The sequence below is a fragment of the Capricornis sumatraensis genome, chromosome 4 (genome assembly GCF_032405125.1).
Source record: "Capricornis sumatraensis isolate serow.1 chromosome 4, serow.2, whole genome shotgun sequence".
NCBI classification, from domain to species: Eukaryota; Metazoa; Chordata; class Mammalia; order Artiodactyla; family Bovidae; genus Capricornis; species Capricornis sumatraensis.
Window position 1 is genome coordinate 18,421,650 of NC_091072.1, and position 26,087 is coordinate 18,447,736.

General features: G+C 36.6%; 1 protein-coding gene across 1 annotated transcript in view; it reads left to right on the forward strand.

Moving 5' to 3' along the window:
* Window positions 1-26,087, forward strand: part of TEX15 (testis expressed 15, meiosis and synapsis associated) — a 92,022-nt gene that overhangs the window by 40,648 nt on the left and 25,287 nt on the right. Inside the window, 5 exon segments of the mRNA XM_068970547.1 lie at window positions 2,420-2,585; window positions 10,709-10,946; window positions 13,603-13,749; window positions 14,503-14,665; window positions 18,279-25,672. Of these exon segments, the coding sequence (XP_068826648.1) occupies window positions 2,420-2,585; window positions 10,709-10,946; window positions 13,603-13,749; window positions 14,503-14,665; window positions 18,279-25,672 (8,108 nt within the window).

Below are 26,087 nucleotides of genomic sequence, written 5' to 3' on the forward strand. Positions count from 1 at the left end.
TCTTGAAATGATGAAAGCATAGAGATGGAGAACAGATTGGTAGTTCTAGGATTTAGAGGCAGAGAGGAGGAATAAGGTTATCAGTATTACTATATGTAAAGGGGTAGAATAAGAATGATCTTTGTGGTGATGGAATCGTTGTGTATCTTGATTATAGTGGTTGTTATATGAATCTACACATGTGATAAAATTGCATAGAACTACCCCCACACACATAAAACTAGTAAAATATTAATGAGATCTGTGTATTATACCAATATCATTTTTCTGGTTTTCATATTTCATTATAGCTACATGAAGTGTTTACACTGGGGAGTTTGGGCTAAGAGTGTATATAGAGAGCCTCTATAAAAATGTCATATGATCTATATTCACTTAAACATAAGTTAAACAAGCACACATGCCCAAAGTCATATATCTTATGAAATGACCAAATTTTGTAACGAATTGTTAACAAATATTAAAGTGAAAATTAAATGGAAAGGAGGTGAAGAATAAGTTGTTTTAGAAAAACAGAGGTTTGTAGTATTTTGTGTTAGTTTTGCCACTGTCTTATCCTGTTAATACAGAGGACCATTGTTTATGTTAGATTCATGTATACAGAAATTGCCTTAAGTTATATATATCACTGATCCTCATTATTCACAGATTCCGTATTTGCCATATTTTCAAATTCTCCTACTTGCTAAAATGTGTTTGTAATCTCAGCACCAGTACTCAGCAGCAGCACTTTCAGTCATTTGCAGGCATATGCAGAATGGTGAAAAATTTGAGTCACTTGATGCACTTTTGTATCCAGATGAGACAGTGCTCCGCATCTTATTCCAGCTGTCATCTTATAATTAAGTGTCCATTTCATCACCTGTTTAGTGCTGTGTTGTTTGCATTTTTATTGGTGATGTCACCATTTAAAATGGCCTCCCATTTTAACACTAGAAATGCTGTCTAGTTTTCCTAAGCTCAAGAGGTCTAAGATGTGCCTTACAGAGAAAATGCATGTTACATAAGCTACACTGTAACATAAAGTTACAGGACTATTGGCTAAAAATATGGCACATTCAGAAAAAGGAAAACAAAATTCACCAACTTGTACATCAAGCCTCTCCAGAAAGTGTTGAAGGAACATTTGAGTACCTTTCCTGTGGAGAGAATGGAATCTACATTTGTAGATTCATGAGATGACCACCACTAAAAAGCTTGTAGGCAGCGTTGTTGGAAGGTGAAAAGCCAAAGAGACATTTGATCATGGCACCAAGGGTCAGGAGAATGTTAAGCCCTTCTTGGCTAGAGCTTGCTGGCTCCCACGTTTCAGAAGGTGATAATGAACAGGAGACTGGGGAAGAATTTCAAAGACACCTGCTAAGTGTTTTACAGGAAAAGGTTATGTGGCAAGTTTCCAATGAGACTGGCTCGTTTTACAGAGATGTTGGCAGGCAAGCTTACTGCACATGGCATTCCAGTTATCAAAAATGTCACCAGAGGCCTACAGGAACCTAACCCTGTATTTCTACTAAGACTAATATTAATAGTTCAGTATTCACTGATTCAAGGTTGGCAGCAACTTTAATATACTGTAACTTCCACAAATAACAAGAATCAGCTGTATTCCCCAGTTTCCTCTGGGTCCTTTTCCTTAAGGGTTTTGATTCTTTAATGCATCTACTTAATATAACAATGCTTAAAACATTGCTCACTGTCCTCCAAAAGACTCATGCCACCATATCAGTCAAGAGTTAACAAAGATGTTCTGATATTATTGCAAGTCAAAATAACCAAATAGTTTACTAGTATATAGGTTGCCTTATTTGGGGGAAATACAACAAATGTGGTTTGTGTAATAATGTATGTTGTAGAGCCTGTACATCTTAAGTTGAAAATGAGTCACCTATATACCATCTAGTATATCTGTGTCAGCTTTTAAGAACTCCCAGTAGGAAAGTGGAGTAAGACAAGGTTCCTATTTTCATTTATACTGGGTATAGGAAGTCTGTATTACTGTTATAAAGTCTTAAATATAAATGCCTCCAGATGTTAATGAAACTTCCAAGTACTTGGTTATTTTGTGTCTTATACATATCTATAGTTGTCATTGTGCAGATGTACAGTGATGTTATTTTATTTTTTATAACACCAAAAACATTTTGTATTACGGTATAGCCGATTAGCAATGTTGTAGTTTCAGGTGAACAGTATAGGGTCTTAGCCATACATACACATGCATCCACTCATCCCCCAACCCCTCTCCCATCCAGGCTAGCACATAACATTCAGCAGAGTTTCATGTACTGTCCAATATGTCTTTGTTGGTTGTCCATTTTAAATATAGCAGTGTGTACATGACCTTCCCAAAGACCCTAACTATCCTACAATGATGTCATTTTAAACACAAATAACCGCTTACCCTTTTCTTTATTTTTAGTTTACTTGTCACCTTGTTACACCAATACTAGAGAGTATAGTTTCATACATGATACTCTCAACGAGTGCCGGCTTGATGTAAGCACTGACCTACAGTCTTCATGGCAGTTTGGGGATACAAAACTGATTCACAATGAGGGTCTAGAAAAAAATTTTACTTCTAAGAGGTAAGTTACTGTGACCCAAAGATGTTTGAGATTTTGTTTGCTTTTTCTGTGAGGTGTTTATACAAATTTTTTATTTCTGCCATTTGAGATTTTATAAGTGTTACCAAGAAAATAAGTACCGAAGTGTTTTATTCATTATTTTGTTGCCATCTCATAGCTTTTTGTAACAGTGAAGAGGTACATGTGAGATTTGATTAGTAAGTTTTATACATTATTGTAGCCAGGTTTCAGACACACCCTTCTAATTTTTTAATCTTTGTAAATTTTTCAGAAGCATAACATCAGCACATTAATTAAATAGCTATTTTGTAGATGCCTTGTGCCTCTTGCATAATATAAAACAGCATTAAAGTATTTAGAATGTACCTTTTTTTCTTGATTCAGTCCTTCAGAGACTGAGTTGATGTTTTAATCTGGCACAGTTGTATCTGGCTGTTTCCAACTATCCCTCTAGAGCCACAATTTCTGACACTTAACTTTTAGAAAGTACCCATTCTCCGACTTCCCTGGCGGTCCACTGGTTAAGACTCCGTGCTCCCAGCGCAGAGGGCACTGATTCGATCCCGGGTCGGGGAACTAGATCCCACATGCCGCATAGCAGGACCAAAAGAAAAAAAAAGTGCCCCTTCTGTTTTGAGGAAAGACACATTCCATTAGGTAATTTTGATAAGAAAAAATAACAGGACATGGGAAGTTCTCATTGTAAACATTTTGTATTTATAGGTACAGATCTTGTGTGAACACGGTTCAGCATTTTCATTTCCTGAACTTGCTTCCTTCACCATTTTGCATTTTAAGTTAGACCCTAACTGTAGCTTGATGGATTCACATTGAGAACTCGTTTCGGAATGTGTTTGATCTCTTTATTTTGTTTTAGAATCAGTTCTTCTTGACTCAAACATGCTACCCAAATTGGTATCAGTTGGGGAGAATGGATAGAAATGACAGAATTAGTTCATGGCATAGTCTTTCCTAAAAACCACAGTTTTGAGCAAAAGTAGAATGGACTGACTATATGCTGCCCCCACCAGATTGAAATAATGGTTTGATCAAAAATTAATTCTTGCATTGTTCCTTGATTGAGTTATATTAGGCATTTTAATTTGTGTCCTTTTTCACAATCCCCCCTAATACTTCATTTCAACCATTTATTTCTCCCTGTTAACATTACAAAAGAGTTAAAACAACTCCCCAACTATGCAAGACCTAACAGAACATTCTAAATGACTAATAGGTGTAGGATTTATGTATTTGCCCAGTTAGACGAACTCATTTATATCCCGTAGTATTTGATACTCATTTTACATTGGTTTTGTCTGATTTCCTTACTACATTATGAGTTTTATCTTACTTGTTTTTGTGTCCATTGTATGGAACTGAGTCTGGCAACACAGTGGGCAATTAATTGTTAAATTAAGCTACATTTTAATGTCATCATTTTAAATGAGTGATGCTAGAAGATACCCTTAAGTAGCCTTAAGGCATAGGTTTTTTTTTTTTTTTTTAAGAATGGTTAGTGGAAGAGAAGAATAGGATAGACAGATAAAAAGAGAAAGTGTTAATAACATTGACTTCCTCTAGCTTTTCTTTTTGTTGTTCCCCTTAGAGGAGTTTATAATCTCTATCTTATCAAAAGCAAGTAGTTCCAAAAATGCACCAGTCTCCATTTGTCATCCACATTGCATCTACTACTTCTCAAGTGTGAAATCAGCAGAAACATGTTAATCATCTAAATATATGTGTATCCAGTCACTCATTGAGCATTTCAGTGCCTACTGTGTCAGAAAATGTATTTAATTCAGTTCAGTTCAGTTCAGTTGCTCAGTTGTGTCTGACTGTGACCCCATGGATTGCAACATGCCAGGCTTCCCTTCCATCACCAACTCCCAGAGCTTACTCAAACTCATGTCCATTGAGTTGGTGATGCCATCCAACCATTTCATCCTCTGTTGTCCCCTTCTCCTCCCGCCTTTAATCTTTCCCAGCATCAGGGTCTTTTCAAATGAGTCAGTTCTTCATTTTATCACCCTCAGAGAAAAATGAATGTTTTCTCCTCTTCCTAAGAGTCTTGAGAGGTGTTTAACTGGTCTCAGTGGATAATAGAGAACTGAATTCAGTTCTTAAGTATATTGCCCTATTTGTATCAGTTTGACCCCTTTTTGTTTTAAGATAATTCTCCTTTAAACATTTCAAATTTTCGTGAAAGGGTATCATTTTAAAGATTGTCAATACCTATCTTGACACTGAGGTTGAATTTGTACTCGGCATCTCAGTTTACATTCCACCCCAGATGAGCAGACTGAACCACCCATGCTTAATTTCATTTACTATATCAATGATTGGTTCCAAGATGAAGTAAAACTAAATCAGTTTGGGCCAGTGACACCCTGGAAAAAGGGGTAAATCCTCTCTGTCTTTTTGGGAGGATCAGTTCCTGGAGGTTTACTGTATTCCTTCAGTGGAGTCTTGTTTCCCTGACTCTCCACAATCCTGTATCCTTGGTTAGGTGTCTGCACACTGAAGAAAAGACTTTATGGACTGACTTTGCTAAGAAAAGACCTAGTCCCCTGTGAGTGGGGACATGCTGAAGATTGCTGTGACACTGGGTTAATGGTGCAGAGTTCCCTGTGAAGGGGCGTGTGTGGCTACATGTCTCAGGGATTGTGGTGTAACTCATTGGATTAAGCCATTGGGATCCACAACACTGACAACTGTGTGATCTTTGGAAAGCACTGCCAGGCGTCTGCAGAGGCTCCGAGGACTGTTGGGGTTCTCAGTGACACCTCCTTGTCATAAACGAGGGAGAGCACCAGAGCAAGCAGCAGTAGTGGGCCAAGCTGCCTGGTGTGCACACTCTGGGCCACACAGGCCAGGCACAGGTACCTGTGTGGTGACGGAGCTGGTTATAAACACACGTGTAGCCCTGGTGGCCACAGCTGGTATCAAGGCAAGTGCCAGTGGCAGGGGTGCTGACGTCTATGGGGGTCCTGGCTGTTGGTGTGCAGCACTATGACTACTGGATCTTGCCACAGACACATAGCTGAGGAGGCCCGTGATGGGGAAATCCAGGTGCACCAGACGTATCCAGGTGCATAGCTGGAGGGGCTAGCTGCAGGTGAGCTTAGAGGTGCGGGCCAGTGACTCAAGACAGGGCTGGATCTGGACCCACATGCTCCTGGCCCTGGCTTTCAGCAGGGTCTCACCATGGTGCTCACATAGCAATTTAGGTTGGTGACAGTTGTAAGTACACACTTGGAGGGACTAGTACCAGGCACCTATGTGGTTGTGGGTGTCAGTTCAGGGTGGTGTGTTGCACTTCTGCAGTAGAAGAGGCACAGACTGGCTGCTGGTCGGGGATCCAAGAGAGGAGAGGGTAGGGAGGGACTCGGGAGACAGGCATCAGCAACTGAGAATACTTGTGGACAGAACCTGGTGAAGTTTGCAGGGGTCCAGGCAAATCTGTGCTGGCTTTTGGTTTCTTTGGTGGTGAAAGTTGTCAGGGTCATTTGTAGAGCAGGTCACTGGGAAATACAGTCTCTTGCTGTGTGGCTGCTGGGTAGTCCCTGCCTTTCTTCTCATTCCTAGCATCAGTATATGCCCTGGCTTTGCCAGTATATTCATTTCAGTTCAGTTGCTCAGTTGTGTCCGACTCTTTGCAACCAATGGACTGCAGCATGTCAGGCTTCCCTGTCCATCACCAACTCCCAGAGCTTTGCTCAAACTCATGTTCATTGAGTCGGTGATGCTATCCAACTATCTCATCCTCCGTCATCCCCTTCTCCTACCTTCAATCTTTCCCAGCATTAGGGTCTTTTCCAATCAGTCAGTTCTTTGCATAGGTGACCAAAGTATTGGAGCTTGATCTTCAGCATCAGTCCTACCAATAAATATTCAGGACTGATTTCCTTTAGGATTGACTGATTTGATCTCCTTGCTGTCCAAGGGACTCTCAAGAGTCTTCTCCAAGACTACAGTTCAAAAGCATCAGTTCTTCAGCACTCAGCTTTCTTTATGGTCCAACTCTCACATCCATACATGACTACTGGAAAAGCCATAGCTTTGACTAGATGGACCTTTGTCGGCAAAGTAATGTCTCTGCTTTTTAATATGATGTCTAGGTTGGTCACAACTTTTCTTCCAAGGAGCAAGCGTCCTTTAATTTCATGGCTGCAGTCACCATTTGCAGTGATTTTGGAGCCTAAGGAAATAAAGTCTGTCACTGTTTCCACTGTTTCCCCATCTATTTGCAATAAAGTGATGGGACCGGATGCCATGATCTTCTTTTGCTGAATGTTGAGTTTTAAGCCGGATTTTTCACTCTCCTCCTCACTTTCATTAAGAGACTCTTTAATTCCTCTTTGCTTTCTGCCATATGGTTGGTGTCACCTGCATATCTGAGATTATTGATATTTCTCCTGGCAATCTTGATCCCAGCTTGTGCTTCATCCAGCCCAGTGTTTCTCTTGATGTACTCTGCATGTTAGTTAAATAAGCAGGGGGACAGTATACAGCCTTGACGTACTCCTTTCCCATTTGGAACCAGTCCATTTTTGCATGTCCACTTTTAACTGTTGCTTCTTGACTGCATACAGATTTCTCAGGAGGCAGGTAAGGTGGTCTCGTATTCCCATCTCTTTAAGAATTTCACACAGATTGTTGTGGTCCACACAGTCAAATGCTTTGGCATAATCAGTAAAGCAGAAGTATATGTTTTTCTGGAACTCTCTTTCTTTTTTGATGATCCAACAGATGTTGGCAGTTTGATCTCTGGTTCCTCTGCCTTTTCTAAATCCAGCTTGAACATCTGGAAGTTCTTTGTTCACATACTGTTGAAGCTTCGTTTGGAGAATTTTCAGTATTACTTTGCTAGTATGTGAGATGAATGCAATTGTGAGGTAGTTTGAATATTCTTTAGCATTGCCTTTCTTTGGGATTGGAATGAAAACTGACCTTTTCCAGTCCTGTGGCCATAGCTGAGTTTTCCAAATTTACTGGCATATTGAGTGCAGCACTTTCACAGCATTATCATTTAGGATTTGAATACGTCAGCTGGAATTCCATCACCTCCACTAGCTTTGTTCGTAGTATTGCTTGCTAAGGCCAGCTTGACTTCGCACTCCAGGATGTCTGGCTCTAGGTGAGTGATCACACCATCATGGTTATCTGGGTCATGAAGATCTTTTCTGTATAGTTCTTCTGTGTATTCTTGCCACCTCTTCTTAATATTTTCAGCTTCTGTTAGGTCCATACCATTTCTGTCCTTTATTGTGCCCATCTTTGCATGAAATGTTCCCTTGGTCTCTCTAATTTTCTTGAAGAGATCTCTAGTCTTTCCCATTCTATTGTTTTCCTTTATTTCTTTGCATTGTTCACTGAGGAAGGCTTTCTTATCTCTCCTTGCTATTCTTTTGAACTCTGCATTCAAATGGATATCTTTCCTTTTCTCCTTTGCCTCTCCCTTCTTTTCTCAGCTATTTGTAAGGCCTTCTCAGACAACAATTTTGCATTTTTGCATTTCTTTTTCTTGGGGATGTTCTTGATCACTGCCTCCTGTATAATGTCATGAATCTCTGTCCATAGTTCTTCCGGCACTTTATCAGATCTAATCCCTTGAATCTATTTGTCACTTCCACTGAATAATCGTAAGGGATTTGATTTAGGTCATACCTGAATGGTCTAGTGGTTTTCCCTACTTTCTTCAGTTTAAGTCTGAATTTTGCATTAAGGAGCTCATTATCTGAGCCACAGTCAGTTCTTGGTCTTGCTTTTGCTGCCTGTATAGAGCTTCTCCATCTTTGGCTGTAAAGAATATAATCAATCTGATTTTGGTGTTGACCATCTGGTGATGTCCATGTGTGCAGTCTTCTCTTGTGTTGTTGGAAAAGGGTGTTTGCTATGACCAGTGTGTTCTCTTGGCAAAGCTCTGTTAGCCTTTCCCCTTCTTCATTTTGTACTCCAAGGCCAAATTTGCCTGTTACTCTAGATATCTCTTGACTTCCTACTTTTGCATTCCATTCCCCTATGATGAAAAGGATATCTTTTTTGGGTGTTAGTTCTAGAAGATCTTGTAGGTCTTCACAGAACCATTCAACCTCAGCTTCTTCAGCATTACTGGTCAGGGCATACATTTGGATTACTGTGATATTGAATGATTTGGCTTGGAAATGAACAAAGATCATTCTGTTGTTTTTGAGATTGCACCCAAGAACTGCATTTCACTCTTGTTGACTGAGTGCTACTCCATTTCTTCTAAGGGATTCTTGCCCACAGTAGTAGATATAATGTTCATTTGAATTAAGTTCGCCCATTCCAGTCCATTTTAGTTCACTGACTCCTAAAGTGTCAGTGCTCACTCTTGCCATCTCCTGTTTGACCACTTCCAATTTACCTTGATTCATGGACCTAACATTCCAGGTGGATCACAAAAAACTGGAAAATACTTAGAGAGATGGGAATACCAGTCTACCTTGCCTGTGTCCTGAGAAATCTGTGTGCAGGTCAAGAAGCAATAGTTAGAACTGGACATGAAACAACAGACTGGTTCCAAATTGGGAAAGGAGTATGTCAAGGCTGTATATTGTCATCCTGCTTATTTAACTTATATACAGAATACATCACGAGAAATGCCAGACTGGATGAAGCACAAGCAGGATTCAAGATTGCCGGGAGAAATATCAGTAACACAGATGACACCACCTATATGGCAGAAAGCAAAGAAGTTTTAAAGAACTCTTGATAAAAGTGAAAGAGGAGAGTGAAAAAGCTGGCTTAAAACCCAACATTCAGAAAACTAAGATCATGGCATCCAGTCCCATCACTTCTTTGGAAATAGATGGGGAAACAATGGAAACAGAGATTTTATTCTGGGGGGTTCCAAAATCACTGCAGATGGTGACTGCTGCCATGAAATTAAAAGACGCTTGCTCCTTGGTGAAAAGCTATGACCAATCTAGACAGCATATTAAAAGGCAGAGACATTACCTTGCCAACAAAGGTCCATTTAGTCAAAGCTATGGCTTTTCCAGTAGTCATGTATGGATGTGAGAGTTGAACCATAAAGAAAGCTGAGGGCCGAAGAATTAATGCTTTTGACCTTTGGTGTTGGAGAAGACTCTTGAGAGTCCCTTGGACAGCAAGGAGATCAAATCAGTCAATCCTAAAGGAAATCAGTCCTGAATGTTAATTGGAAGCACTGATTCTGAAGCTCCAGTGCTTTGGCCACCTAATGCAAAAAACCGTTTGGAAAAGACCCTGACGCTGGGAAAGATTGAGGGCGGGAGGAGAAGGGGATGACAGAGGATGAGATGGTTGGATGGAATCACCGACTCATTGGACATGAGTCTGAGCAAGCTCTGGGAGTTGGTGATGGCCAGGGAAGCCTGGAGTGGTGCAGTCCATGGAATCACAAAGAGTCACAACTGATTGACTGAACTGAACTTAGATCATAAGAAAAACCAGAAGAGAAATTAGGAAAACAGAAAGAAGTTTCTTCTGACTGTTAAGAATATACCTTAACAATCAAACATAGAGATCTTAATGGTTTATAGAGCCTGACATCAGGGTGAAAACATGAGCAGGAAATAACAACAGTGGAGTTGAAAGTTAAGGCTGACATCTCTGGGAAAAGAGAAGTGATCATGATCTCATCAGTGAGTCTTGCTTGTAATTTTGCTGTGTGTTTTGTTGCCATGGCTGTCTACTGTTAAAGGTGAATTATTCTTGCATATAAATATTAATATTTGTGAGTGGTGTCCCAGGAAATAATAAATATTAGTAGCATGTGGTGTTCAAGAGGAGTTTTCCTTTGATTTGTATACACATTACTTTCTAGATTCTATAGCTTCTCCATTGCTGATAATCTTTTGGAATTACAGCTCTGTCCTAGTGACTGAACCACGCTTGTATCACCGGGTGTCGCAGTTGCTACTGTTACTACTGCTGAGCAAGCCGTGTAGAACTCCTTACCTAATACACCAGTGTTTCAATAGTTCTTGTGGAATGTAGGTGAGATTTCAGGAGTTTAGATTATAATTTTTGTTTTCTATCTTTAGCAAGCTTGAAGTATTTGCCTTCTTGAAAATTCTGTTGATGGTCTCCTTTAACTATTCACTGTTTTGCTTTAGGTCAGAGATGCGTGAGAGTGGAAGGCATGGCAGAGAACTTGAAGAACATTTCTGCTTTTTAGCACTTCGTCAGAAGGATGTGGCAGAGATATATCACAATGGAATGAGTACCAAAGCATCTTCATTGAGGATACTAGGAAACCCTCTTCTTGGAATTTATATATTTAGACACATTGATGTTGCCTTGAATTATGCTCATAGTAGAAGCATTACTGTAGAAAGTATTATCATGTTTAAGGTTGGTAGCACAAAAGAACTGTTATATTCAGTTTGCTTTAATTGACCTAAACATTATTTTACTTTCAGTATGAATTATTGTTTTAAACTCACATTGTATAAAATAAATAATAGTTATCATCATCATCACCATTTGAAATTTTCCCCTATTTTTGACTCTAGTGGGTATGCAGCATAAAATCTTCAAGTAAGCAAAGGCAGGCTTTATCATCTTGGTTTCCTAATGTATATTTCTTGTTCTAATTGACTTTATTCTCTTTCTCTCTCTCTTTTGTTCAGACTGTAATTAATATCAGAGTGTTTTCAGTGTCTTTTTCCAGAACATTGGTGTTAATAATTCTGGTTTAGCTAAAGTTATTAAACTCCTATTTATTTTAATTAACAGTGTTAGACAATATTAATTACTTTGTTTTGATAATTTTACTATCTTATATAAGATGTTAGCATTAGGAAAAACTGGGTTAGAAGTATATAGACCTCTGAATTTTTTGCAACTTTTTTGAAAGTCTGAAGTTATTCAAAATTGAGAAAAAAAAAATCAGTCTTACAGTTGAATTGTAAACATCAACAGACACAAGTAGGCTAAGATATACTTTTTGGTTAATTGCAGCTTTGCCAAGAGTACTAAAATCACAGTAGGTAGACAAGACCCTCAGTTATGTAACTTAGGATGTGTATACATCCACATAAAACCAATGGTTCATTTGGTATTATTTAGTTATTTTTAGATCTTGGGTATTATCAAAGTCATAAAGTATAATTTATATTAGAATACTGATTTTAGGAAATTTGGAACATACTCAGAAGCTCCAAAAAGGCCATTGATAATGATAGTTAATTTTTTTGTATATCTATACTTCATCTTCTGCTCATATTCATGGATATGCATTGTACAATGGTCATTAAAATACATTACTACTTTTATACTGTATAACTTTTTTATTGATTATAAAATCAATATTTTCCATACCATTCAATATTTTTTGTAGTATCATTTTGGATGACTATATAATATTCCACTGTATAGCACTACCATAAATTTTTTACCAAATTTTTCAAAGTTGGGATATAAATTACTTTTGCTTTGTTTTGTATTTTCAAGTAGTACTTGGATTATTCATGTAGGTACATTTTATACACACCTGTGATTATTTGCTAAGAATTAATTGATTAATTCTTATGTATCCAGTTAGGAGTCACAGGTATGTGTACACTTTAACAGCTTTTGATATGTAATGCCCAGTTGTCCTGAGAAAGGTTATACTAACTGCCATTCCTATCCAAAGCATGGGAAATGTTTATTATCTCTTATCTTTACTATCTCTGTGTATTATATTTTTTAAAAAAATATTTGCCAGTCTAATATGTGATAGTTTCTCATTGTTAGTTCAGCTTTTTCTTTTTCATAGTTATTGCTGAGCTTAACATTCCACACGTATTCACTGATAATGAGTGAACTGCCTATTAATAACTTTTGCTAGATTTTTGTTTTTTCTGTTTTTCTAATTGATTCATCAGCATTATCAATTCGTTAAAGTGAATCTTGAGAGCAAGGGTTTTCGTTGTATAATGTTTTATCACTTAGTGCTTTCTTTTTTAAAATAAAAAAGTTTTAATAAACTTTTAATTTTGGAATAAATTTAAATTTTCAGGAAAGTTATAAAGATACTACAGACAGTTCCTATATACAGTTTTCTCTAATGTTACCATTTCAGGTAACTATGGCAACTCTGTTAAAACTAAGAGTCTAATAGTATATATATACACGTTTTTGTATTAACTGCACTTTTACCCACCTTTTATCACTTAATGGTTCATAGATTTTTAACATTTTTATACTCATTTTTTAAAATTTACTTTTTAATTGGAGGAAAATTGCCTTACAACTGTTGTGTTGTTTTCTGTGATACAATTTGATCATTTTTTTGTTATGTACAGAAGTTTTGGACTATTTTACAAAGAAGCATGGTTTCGGTTTGTGGGTTTTGGCAATATGGTTAGAAAAAAATTCTCTTTAAGAGTAGATAAATATTTGTATTTCTTTCTACAGTGTTTACATTACTTAAATATTTAATTTATTTGGTATTTATTTTGGTTTGTAGATTAAGAGACAAATTTAATGTTTTTCATGTCCACACCATTTAGTGAATAATCTGGTTTTGCTTCATCTGTTTCAAATGATGCCTTTAATATTATGCTGTATTTTTATAGCTTCTTGGACTTATCTGGACTTTTTACTTTGTACATTTTTTTCCATATCTGCCATTTTTGTGGTAGTATTCTTTTAAAAAGTACTTAATATCTGGAAGTACGTGTCACTTTTCCTGTTCCATCATTATTTCTGATTCAAATATTTTTTTCAAAAATTCTGTAGGTTATTCTTGTTTCATCTTCCAGGGAAGTTTTTAAACTAAAACTCATTTCTATAAATGGATTTTATGAAATTTTTGTTAAATTTTGTTACTATAGTCTTAGAGTTTGATATAGGGAGGAATTGACACAATTCTGATAAGTCATCCCATTCATCTGGGACATGAATTATCTCCCCATTCTAATTTCTTTCCTTAAAATAGAAGTTAGTTTTACTTTCCTGGTATGAGAGTTTAAAATGTTCTGGTATATCTTTATTGACTTTCTTTTTACCTTTTCCTCCCCAGGTTCTTTTTGGAAAAGTGAAGAAAATTCAGCCTTCACTAGATAAAAGCAAAGTTTCTTTGGATCCTTCTCCTAATTTTGACTGCCATATGTCAAGAAATACACCTTCTCTAAAGGATACCATTGAACTACAAGCCTACAGTTCAGCAGTATGTTAACTTTTTGATTCACTTGACTATTTGAAAGTCACTGGCCTCACATTGTATGATACAGCTCTTAAAACAACTGTCCAAAATATTAAGTGGAAATCTAAGCTTCTAGATTTGCATTTAATTTTGATCCAAGTAGCTAGTTTTATTTAAATGTTTCATATTAATGCCTAGCTTGCAAAAGAAAGATACTTTGAAATAACCTTACTGATCCTTTGTACTTTGTAAAAGGAGAAAAGGCTTATGTTTTAGTCATTAGATAGTAGAGTAATTATTAAACAGTAATTTTCTAACCTTTTAACCTTTTATAGAAGATTAAATTATAAATATCATTATGTATAATCAAATATATATGATTAAATGAGGATATTTTAGAGGATATATATATATGCTCCCACATATAAGATGTATTAAGCTATTGTTATTTTTCTAGTTGGCTTTTCCTCCCAGATGAAATACAGTATAGTGGTTCCTAGCATATGCAAGGCATTGCAGTTTTAATGGAGAAATGCTTTTTTATTTAAATATAGATTGTATCTGTTTCTGCTGACATTCAAAGCCTATCAAGGAAAAAATATGTTGTGGAGAAAAAAATTCATCTTCAAGAAAACTAGAGTTGAAGAAGACAGGGAGAGGGGAGATGTACAAAAGATGGTTAATAAATAGCAACATGGAGTTAAATAGAGTTTTAAAATAGAAACTTATTCAAGTCTGTAAAAATTAATCATCATAAAAATGTTCTTTATCTTTTAGGTATATTTGTATGAATATAATATTCTTTCAAAGCCAGTAGATAAACCTAGGCAGTGTCTTCCATATGCAATAGTAACAGTAAAATTTATTGGTCAGAAAGTAGATAATGGACACTTTATGACATCTTTGAGATCCCTCTCAACAGGATTTCCTAAGAGAACTGGTAAGAAACATATATTTTTCTACTTTAGTAGCACCTGTGGTGGTCTTACTGCTGAATATTATTTTCTAATACATCATGAATCTCTAAACAAAATAGGTGCGCTTTCCCTGTTTTTGATTTTATGTATCTAGAATTAATGCTGTAACTACTTTTGTTACTTCTTTTTCTCAGCGTTATGTTTGTGTGATTCTTCCATGTTGATATATAACCATATTTCACTCATATATATATATATATATACACACACTCACACACATAATATTCAATTTTATGACTATACATTATACCTCTGAGTATATTTGGACATTTTGTGGTTTTCTTCATATTCCAAGTGTTGCTGTTTTAAACATTCATAAAAGTGTCTCAGTGCATATGTGCAAACTTTTCTACAGAGTATATATCTACATCAAGAGTGTACCACTTAATCTAGAAACAATGTAATGGTTTTCAAAAGTGGTGGCATCAGTTCAGTTCAGTTCAGTCGCTCAGTCATGTCCGACTATTTGTGACCCCATGAACTGCAGCACACCAGGCCTCCCTATCCATCACCAGCTCCCAGAGTCCACCCAAACCCATGTCCATTGAGTCGGTGATGCCATCCAATCATCTTATCCTCTGTTGTCCCCTTCTCCTCCTGCCCTCAATCTTTCCCAGCATCAGGATCTTTTCAAATGAGTCAGCTCTTCGCATCAGGTGGTCAAAGTATTGGAATTTCAGTTTCAATATCAGTCCATCAGGTTACCTTAATTACTCTCTATCATTGCCAGCATGATATACTTAAAAATATATATATTTCTGCCAGACTCACAGATTTAAAAACAAACATATGGTTACCAAAGGGAAAGGTAAGGGGGAGGGATAAGTTAGGAGTTTGGGATTAACAAGTATACATTAATATATATAAAATAGGTAATCAGCAATGACCTACTGTATAGCCCTGGAAACTCTTCTCAGTAACCTATACAGGAAAAGAATATGAAGAAGAATGGATGTATTTTTATGTATAACTGAATCAGTTTTCTTTATATCTGAAACTAACACAGTATTGTAAATCAGCTATACTCCAATATAAAATAAAAATTAAATTTAAAAAGTTTCTGCCAGCATAATGAGTGGGATATGTTATCATTATCAGCTCAAAAGAGAATATTTACCCATTAAAAGCTATTATTTTTCTTTTTCCCCAAGTCCCACACTACCCCTAAACAGTCACCAATCTGCTCTCTGTCTCTAAAAGCCTATTCTGGCCATTTCATATGAGTGAAGTCATAAATAGTAGCCTTTTGTGACTGGTGACTTTTGCTTAACAGAGTTTTCAGGGCTCAGGCATGTTGCAGCATGTATCAGTACCTCATTCCTTTTTGTGGAATAATATTCTGTTACATAGATACATTACATTGTGTTTATTCATTCATCAGTTGATGGCCATTGGGTTGTTTCCACCTTTTAGCAATTATGAATATTTGTGCTAAGAACTTTCTTGTACAAGGTTAGGTGTAGATGTGTTTCCTTTGCTCTTAGGTATATAGCTAAGAGTCATGTGATCAACCATTCAAGGAACTGCCAGACTATTTTCCAAAGTGGCTGCACCATTGAAATTTACCTTAACAATGTATGTGGGTTAGAATTTCTCCACTTTCTTGTTAACACTTGTTATTATCTAACTTTGATTATAGCCATTTTGTGGATACAAGGTGAGGTTTTCAGAGTATAAGTTTTATACTTCTTTTGTTAAATGTATTCCTAAGTATTGTACTCTTTTTGATCCTCTTGTAAATAGAGTTATTTTCTCAATAGTAATTTCCTTGGGATTTTCTATACGCAAGATAGGGTCCATATGCAAATAGAGGTAGTTTTACTTCTTCCTTTCCAATCTAGATGTCTTTTATTTCTTTTTCTTGTCTAATTGCATTGTCTAGAACCTCCAGTAGAATGTTAAATAGAAGTGTTAAGAGTGGTCATCTTTGTCTTGTTCCTAAACTTAGGGGAAAAGTGTTTATTTTTCCCCAGTAAGTATCATGTTAGCTGTGGGATTTTTTTAAATGTCCTTTACCATGTAGAGGAAGTTCCTTTCTATTCCTAGTAAGTTGAGTGCTTTTATCTTGAAAAGGCAAATTAATTATCCCTCAGAATCTTAAAAGGTTTTTTAATGTGAATCTTCTTGTGCATTTAGTGGGGTTCGACATCTTTTTGTATTTGTTGACAATTTTTATTTAACCCATGATTTTCTTAGTCATATAGTTTGCCCAGCTGTCTATTGTATTGTCTTTTTATTAATCTTTTGAAGATACTATATATTTTTATGTATTCCAATATATGTAATAATATACTGTTAGTCTCATCCCTATTTTTGAACATTTCCACTATAGCTTACTATAATTGAAAGTATAATCACAATGGTTATATAATTTGGGAATCTTTAACCGAGCTATTTTTTTAACATTTTGTGAAAACTAAATGATATATTCTCAGTGATATGATTATGATTTCATATATTATTCATGAGCAGTTTCTCATTGTTAGTCTATTTTAATAATGGTATTTTCATGGTACTGCTTACCTATGTACCCAATAGCTCAGTTGGTAAAGAATCTGCCTGCAGTGTTGGAGACCCTGGTTCAATTCCTGGGTCAGAAAGATCTGCTGTAAAAGAAATAGGATACACCCACTCCAGTATCCTTGGGCTTCCCTTGTGGCTCAGCTGATAAAGAATCCTCCGCAATGCAGGAGACCTGGGTTTGATACATGGGTTGGCAATATCCCCCAGAGAAGGGAAAGGCTACCCACTCAAATATTCTGGGCTGGAGAATTCCATGGACTGTAGTCCATGGGGTCGCAAAGAATGGGACATAACTGAGGACTTTCACTTTCATTGAGCTCTGAATGCTTTGTGAACATTTTACTTGCTCATTATGCATTTTTATAAGTTCCTTTGTTATTCTGTGAAATTCTTTATGAAGTTTTAGGTATAATCTCTAAAAAATTGAAAGAAAATTTGCTTGTATTTTCCAGGTTTTTATTTACATATATTATTTGCCAGAATATTTATTTCATAGTGGAGCAGGGGTAGTGGCTTGCTTTGGCTTCTGGGAAAGATTTTTTGTAAACTTTTTGATCTTCCACCCACCTCCATTTTTTTACCTAATTCCCTATTCCTTTCTGTTTTTGTTCTCCTGTGGTAGAGGGAAATGAAGCAAGGTAACAGTAGATACAGGGAGATAATCTGACCTAATCATATGTAGACTCTATTATAGACTACCTGCTTATAGTAAACTAAGAGAAGAAAGACCTAGTCTGTGATAAAAGTATGTTTTTATTCCTGTTTAATTTTTCTATTTCTTAGTGTTTGTCAGAATTCAAATTTTTATGGGAAAGACATGTTAGTAAGGGGCCTATAAGACAGAATTTCATGCTACATCAATTATACTTTATTGGTCAGTTACTCATCCTCTTCTCTTCTTGCTTTTTCTGCTGAGAACATACTTTAATCATTAGATTATTTGATAGACTTTTAGTCAGTGCCACTCATGACATGGTTTACTTGCATTAATAGAGTTGCCTGTAGGAATACTTCTTCTTCCTACTTTTCCTTACTTTCTTATTATTTCCACAGAAAGGACATGCTCTCTGAATAACTGTACAGTGGCCAAAAGAATTGGAAAAGGAAAAGATGCTACTGTCATCTTTGAGCATTTCAGGAAACCTATAGATCCGTTTGTTCAGGAAAACTGTTCATGCACTGTGTCAAATTCAGAAATAATAAATCCTTCCAACTCAGATATTTCTAATTGCTATGGAAATATCCAAAATGGAAACACTTCTGTACTTGAAACATACAGTGGACATATGGAGTACAATTCAGCAGAATGCAGAGACACGTCTCAATTACTTGCATGTGATTCAGGCTATTCATTTATTCCCAGTAATACCAGAGAAAGTGTTAACAATAGTGACCTCCTAAATTTGACATGTCTTAAAGCTATTTTAAGTAGTCTTGCTGCTGCTTTTCCCCTTCATAACAATACTGACTCAAGCACAGTTATCACTTCAAAACTCATCAAAGACCCAAGACTGATGAAGAGAGAAGAAAGCATGGGAAAAGATAATACTGTTACAGGTTTAAGTGAGATTTTGCCATTTGAGAAGAGTCTAGATTTTGTTAATTCAGAAATAAACTTGTCATCTATGCCAGCTAATCCTGCCTCCACATCTGAAGGCATGCCTGGTGATCAGACTATTACTAATGGTTTGGATGCCTCTTGCTTCAGAATTTCTTTGGATGATTCACAAACCCAGGCTCACAACCTGGGATCTAAGACCTATGATTGTACAGCTCTCAGTAAAATTACCATGGCAGGGCAATGTGAGAACCAGGATGATTTTTCCTTCCCAATGTTTTTGTCAAATGTAGTTTCAGAAGCGGAAATCCAAAAACACAAGGAAGGAAAAGCTCAGAGATCCCAGCAGAAAGACACCATCCCATTTTTAACTGATGAAAGCAGTGAGTCACATGACTCTTGTGAACCAGTGGATATTTGTACAGACAAGTACAGTGGTCCCATCTCTCCAGAATCACAGTTTTCTAATTTTAAAACTGTATATGAGACTGGTCACCAAATGTCTACACTTTTCCCACTCCAAAGTGAAGAAAGCATACATGAGTACATTCAAAATACTGGAAAGATGAGAAACTTCACCGAGCCAGAAGACAATGCCAAACATGAAGAAAAGCAAAGTTTGTGGAAAGGAAGTGATCATTCTTTTACTAATAAAAGAAAAATCGGTCCAATAGACAATTACATTTCTTTGAACCAAGACAACAAAGAGAATGAGAGCCTTGATTATTTGCAGGAAAATTGTGATCAAATATTAATTACTCAAGGGTTAGAAAAAACAAAATCTTTGCCATTTACCACAGAGGAGAAATGTGAGCTAGGTCACCTAGCATTGGAAATACAAAACAGTCTTACTCCAAGAGTGGAGAAACTTCCACAGAGGCCTCCTAAGAACTCTTTAGAGTGTAAAGATAACATTCATACAAATTTTGCCATTTCTCAAAAACTAATGGAGCTAAAATTGGAAAAACCAGATCAAAACTGTGTTAGCATTATGGCTGATGCTTTCCAGGATGCAGAAGACATTCCCCAGACCACACAGCTGCCAGCTGTCACTTCATGTCATGATATTAGAACAGCTCATGATGCCAATTGCAGCATAGCTAGTGAACATCTATGTGTTCAGAGGAGAAATGAATATGATCCAGTGTCCCTAGAAAACATTCAAAGAGACTGCAAAGAAACTCCTCTAATTAACAGTAAAGGTCAGCATCATACTCAGTTCTGTATTACACAATTGAACAATGATGTGCACCTGAATACTGATTTCAGAGAACAAAGAGATAATGATAAAGAAAGCCAGAATGAGGCTGAAATGGAGAACATTGCTTCATCTATAGAAAACAACATAGGGAATATATATGGAGATGAGAAGCAGAGTTTTCAGACACACAAAACAAAATTTTTTACCAACATAGGTGAAAGGAGGGTGAGTAAAGATGATGATAGCTTTGAAATTTTGAGTTCTGAAGAATTTTCTACTGCTCTTAACTTAACTAGTGGAAAAAAACATGTATGCACTGAGTCTGCATCATTAGAAAATGAAGATTCCATTACCGCCATAAAAGAAAAAGATATTCAAAATACTGAAAGGACTGGAGAGCATTTGATTTCCACAGCATTTCTTCAGAGTGCAAGTTCTTCGGTACATGTAGCCTCACATGCTGCAGCTGAGATAGCCGATGCTGCAGTGCCTGTGGTAAGCACAAATCCTGAAGATCACCAAAGAGCCCAGTTTAACGAAACTTGTTCTGAGAGTACAGATTTTGGTTTGTTAAGCAAACTTAAGGTTTCTGCTTCTGAAATAAATACAGATGAAAATCGATTCCACAACTCATTTTATCAAACAGTAAGTGACAACTCAGTTCTTCAAAGTTTCGAATTGGGTAATGAAACTGAAGTAGGATCAGAAGAGAGTGATGATGCTTTTCCTGTGAGTATTCCACAGGATACTCATAGCCATGGAAATGTACTTTATGAAGAATTCGAGGACCCCTATGAGGCTCTGAAGTCTCGCATCGATTGGGAAGGTCTGTTGGGAAGCAGTAATGGGGAGATGGAAGTTTTGAAAACCACCGCAAGAGGTGAGAATTGGGACCAGCATTGCTCTGAGGAACAGAGTTGTGATTTTTCCTCTACACAAGATGATGAAGCAGAGCTCGTCGAACCAATTTTACTTCCTAATCTGCAAGTTACGATTACTAATACATTTGTGAAAGGATTCAGTCCTACTGTTGAGTCCCTTGCATCGAAAGATGATTTCTGCAAGTATGTAACTGAAGCCACAAAATCAGAAATAAATGAGGAGGAGGAGGAAGAAGAAGTTCTAGAATTTGAAATTCATTCTCAGTGTTCTGCTGAAAATTCAGATCATCCCTCTGAAAATGAATTTGGTAATATAAGGCAAGAATCTGGACTAGCAAGTAAATCTGAAACCTCACTTTCTTTTGACTTGAGTCATACTATGCATGAGAATCACATGTCTGAAAAACAAAACAGACCTTTGCTATTTGGACCTTCTGATGGCACAACAGTAAATAAGGAAAACAGATGTTCCCTGACAAAGTCAAAAACCAGTGGTAATGATACTAGAAGTGAAAAGGAGACAGGATCAAGAATTAGCAAAAGAAAGCCCCATACACCTTTCAGGGACCAGAAGATACCAGATAAAAATTTAAGACATCACAAAATTTGTGAGAAGAGGAGAAAGCTAACAAGTCAAGACTCATTGGAATGGTTTTTTTTGTTATCCCAAGAACGAATTAAAACCTTTTCACAGTCAGAAAAACACATTGGGAGTGTCCTGGATATTCTAAATAGAGAAGCATCTTTATGCAAAAGCAAATGTCTTTCCAGAAAACTTGACAGAGCCATTCTTCACTTAAAAGAAGCTCACAGAAGAGTTCACACGTCTTTGCAGCTGATAACTAAAGTGGGAGAAAAAAGAGGGGGCCCTTTACCAAGAGCATATGCAGTAATATGTAATAGTTTCTGGGAAAGTTGTGACCTTCAAGGTTATAGTTCTGTGTCTGAAAGAAGGTATCATTCCACTAAACATTTTCTGTCAAAAAGAAAATACGATATACCTGGAGAGAATAGAACTTTGGGATTTGAAGCTGATACTCATGTATCAAAGCACAAGTTTTATAGAACAAATAGAGAGAGACTCACAGAGTGCCTTTCTGAAAATGTGTCCGGTGTCTCCAGTAGTCACACCACAATTCACATGAGAGAATATTGTGATCAAGTGTGTCCGGAATCACAGTTAGCCCTGTGCTCCATGTCTCAAAGTACAAGTCAGTCGGCTTACACTAATAGCAGTGTGAGAAATTCCAAGTCATCAAAACTTCAGCCTTTTTCATCAAAACTTCAGCCTTTTTCTAGAAAAACTGGATGTCTCTTTTCCCCAGACTGCCCAGATGAGAAACTAACTAAAAAAGAAAATCGAACTGATACAGAGTTTTCATCTAACATTAGTAAATGTGAAAAACTTGAGAACCATTCAGCACTTGATAATAGTAAGTATACAACAAAAGTAAACAATTCTGAGGCTAAAGAAATAATAAGTGAAAGGAATTTGATGTCTTTAAGTTGCATAAAAGAAAACAACATAAGTTTTAGTGTAGACCAAAATAATGATGCAACTTGTACAGCCCACACAAAAGTGAAAACTGACACAGTTATTTCCGTCTTAGAATCAAAGGTGAAGCGTTTTTTTGACATTGATATCTACAAACCAAATAACCTTATTTTATCTGGTTATAAAGGAAACCTGGAGGTAAATTTTCCTATAGAAAAATGGACAACTCCTAAGGAGAGCTCCAAACCAGGCATTATTACAGGAAACTTCCTTATGGATCCATTAAGTCAAACTCTGATAACAAGCAAAAAGTCTAACAGTATTCCTCAATCGTTATCACCCGCTCTAGCGACAGACAATGAGGGAGAATCTTCGAAGTCTTCCATGGCTACACAGAGCATTACTGCTGTAGACTTTCCAGCAGTGTCTACCATTGCACCACACTGTCTGCAAGGATGTGGTGGAAACAAACTTCAAAAGACAGAATATTGCTCTTCAAGTAAATGCGTTCATATCGATGGGAATGAAACAGATGCTGAGAATTCTGAGGTGACTGTCGCATCAGAAACTGAAGAAAGTAAAGACAGTGCGATGAAGAAAGTATTTCCCGATGATAGTTTTCTGCTCGTAAAAGATAACATAAAGGGCTCTTCTTCCCAAGAAGGTATTGGAGAGAGAGACATTCAGGACAGAAAAATGTGGAAAGATAAACAGGCAGAAAAAGGAAAGGATTCAGTTCACATGAACGTGACTGAAGGATCAAGTGTTAAGACTGAGTACAAAGCTCAAAAGAATAATATATTAGAAGGCTCCTCCTGCTTAAGTGAGAAAACGATGCAAAATAACTTGATTGATTCTCACGTACAGATTAAAAAGGCTACGGAGGCAGTCTCTTTGAGAAATATTGCTTCTAATCAGCTTAACAAAAGAAAGAAGGAGGAGGGAAGAGTTAGCCAAGACTCTCAGTGTGACTCCTCATTGCGTTCAGAAGTAGCCTGTGACTCCAAACCAGGCATTACAGGAAGGAATCATATGCCTCATCTGCGTGGCCAGTCTGAACCCTCCAAAGTCTCTCCTCCTCCTCCAAAGAAGTCTACATCATACATGAATGAATTCAAAGAAAAACATTGTTCAAGTAATAATTTGGCTCCTACAGTTAAGCTCACTCAAATTTTAAGGAGGGCAGATGAAACATCATCTGTACAGATTCTGCAGGAAGAAAGTGAAGTTTGTCAAAATATTCTTCCTTTGTTTGTTGAAGCTTTTGAAAGAAAACAAAAATGTTCATTTAAACAAATCTTGATTTCAAGAGACCTGTTGGTAGAAGAAAACCTGTGGAGTAACTGCAGACACAGATTAAAACCATGTGCTGTTGACTCCTTGGTAGAACTCCAAATGATGATGGAAACTATTCAATTCATTGAAAACAAAAAAAGGCTCCTGGGAGGTGAACCAACATTCCGGAGCTTGCTCTGGTATGATGAGACACTGTACAGTGAGCTGCTTGGCAGACCACGTGGATTTCAGCAACAACCCAATTTCTATCCGGCTTTTCAAGGCAGATTAAAATATAATGCCTTCTCTGAGCTGCAAAGCTATCATGGTCAATTAATTGAACTGTTTGAAGAAACCAAAAGGAGAAACAATTCATACTACACATACTTAAAATACAAGCGACAAATTGATGAATGTGAAGCAGTAATGAAGCAGTGTTCAGATTGCTTTGACTTTTCTCTTTCTGTGCCATTTACCTGTGGAGTTAACTTTGGAGATAGTTTAGGAGACCTAGAAACCTTGAGGAAAAGTACATTAAGCCTGATCAGTATGTATGGGGACTGTCCCCAAATTGATTCCTGTCCAGGAAAACAAGACCATCTGTGGATTATCATAGAAATGATCTCCTCAAAAGTTAATTTTATCAAGAGCAATGAGGCAGTAAATATTAAAATAGCTCTTTATGGTCTGGAACATATCTTTTTTGATGCTTCAAAAAGTCTTGTTTGGGAAGAAAAGAAACAGTCTTTCTGCAAAAATTACTCAGAAAGGAACAAAGAAATACTACTTAGAATGAATCAATGTGCAGTTTCTAAGTTGCAGAAGATATATGATACATTGTCTAAAGATTTAAGCATTGAACAAATTTCCACTATTGGACTTGAGAATTCAGTGATTGCTTCGATAAAGTCAAATGCTGTAGTAAACAAAGCAACAATTAGCATAGAAAACTCTAGGCTTAATGGTACTTTGCTTTCACATCCAGATATCTGTTGTGTTAGTGAAATATTGGATCAAGCTGAATTTGCAGATGTGAAAAAATTACAGGAACTCACTTTGAGATGTACCAATGACTTAGAAATTTTTAAAAAATGTTTTCAGTTGCTGCAAGAAGACAACATAGATGATATTTTTATCACCGAAGAAAATAGTTTGTACATGATGAAAAACTACAGCCATAAGGCAGTAATTTTAAAACCTGCGGCCATTGAAACCTATATTGAAATCGTCATGCTCTCAGAAACAATTCACTTTCTTAAAAACTCAGTGGCAAAGAAACTAGACAAGCAGAGGTTTCGAAGTATGCTCTGGTTTGATATGTCACTTCTTCCTGAACTGGTTCACTGCCAAGAAAAAATGACTTCTTTCTCATTTCTAAAAGGTAATCCAACAGATTGTCTTTGGAAGGTGATAGAGACTTCTATTTCTGAACTTAAGAAAGATCTGGATATTATCTACAAATATAATGAAGCTGTTAACAGCTCCTATGCTGTTCGTTTGCTGTCAAGAGAACTTGAAGAACTTTCAGAAATAAAAAACCTTGTTAAGAAATCGGAGTATTCCATTTCCACATACATCAACTTTGTGCCATGTATAGCATCCGTAAATTACGGAACCACTGTGACAGAATTAGAATACAACTACAGTCAGTTTTCCACACTGCTTGGAAGTATAACAGCCACCCCTCGGAAGGATGTAGGGAAAATGGTCCATACTATGAAAGTCATGAAAACGATTGAACATATGAAGATAATATGTGTTAAAAATGCTCAGTTAACCATTTCCTTTATCCTGTGCCAAATGCTACACAACAGAAAGACTTTGCAACCGAAGAGAAAGAAAAATGTGAGCAGTCATATAAATCGTAGGAAGAGTATCAGAAAGTCCATTACCTGTGGGAAGGTGTCTTTAGTTTCAGAGTACATAATTAAAAATGTTTCAAATTCCTCTAAAAAACGACCTCTCACTGTAGACAAATGTGGAGACTCTCAGGAACAAGAGAAAGATACTGCTGTTCCCAGTTGTAAAAAGCAAAAGGTAATGAATGTTTTAAAATGAGTTTTGTAAGTCTAAGCAAACTTGTTGAAGCAAACAAGTATGTAGTTTACAGAATTGTAAAAATTAAGAATGCTTTAAATGTTGCCTTGCAAAATGAATTTACTAATTAAACTATTGGATTAAACCATTCATATTATCTGTAAAATGATACGAATGACTGTGTATATGAGAGATACCTTAACAAATGTCTACCTTTAAACTTACAAATTAATTATTTTATTAGAAAATGCTTCTTGGAAGGTTGTGAATTTTAATAATTGCTTAAGAGAAAGTCTATATTATGAGTGAGCAAGTATTGAGCGAGTGACCAAGTATTTACTGAATAGCTTCTCTACAACAAGGCTATACTTAACGTTATAAATAAAAATTGACAGTGAAGTCTGTGTTCTTGACT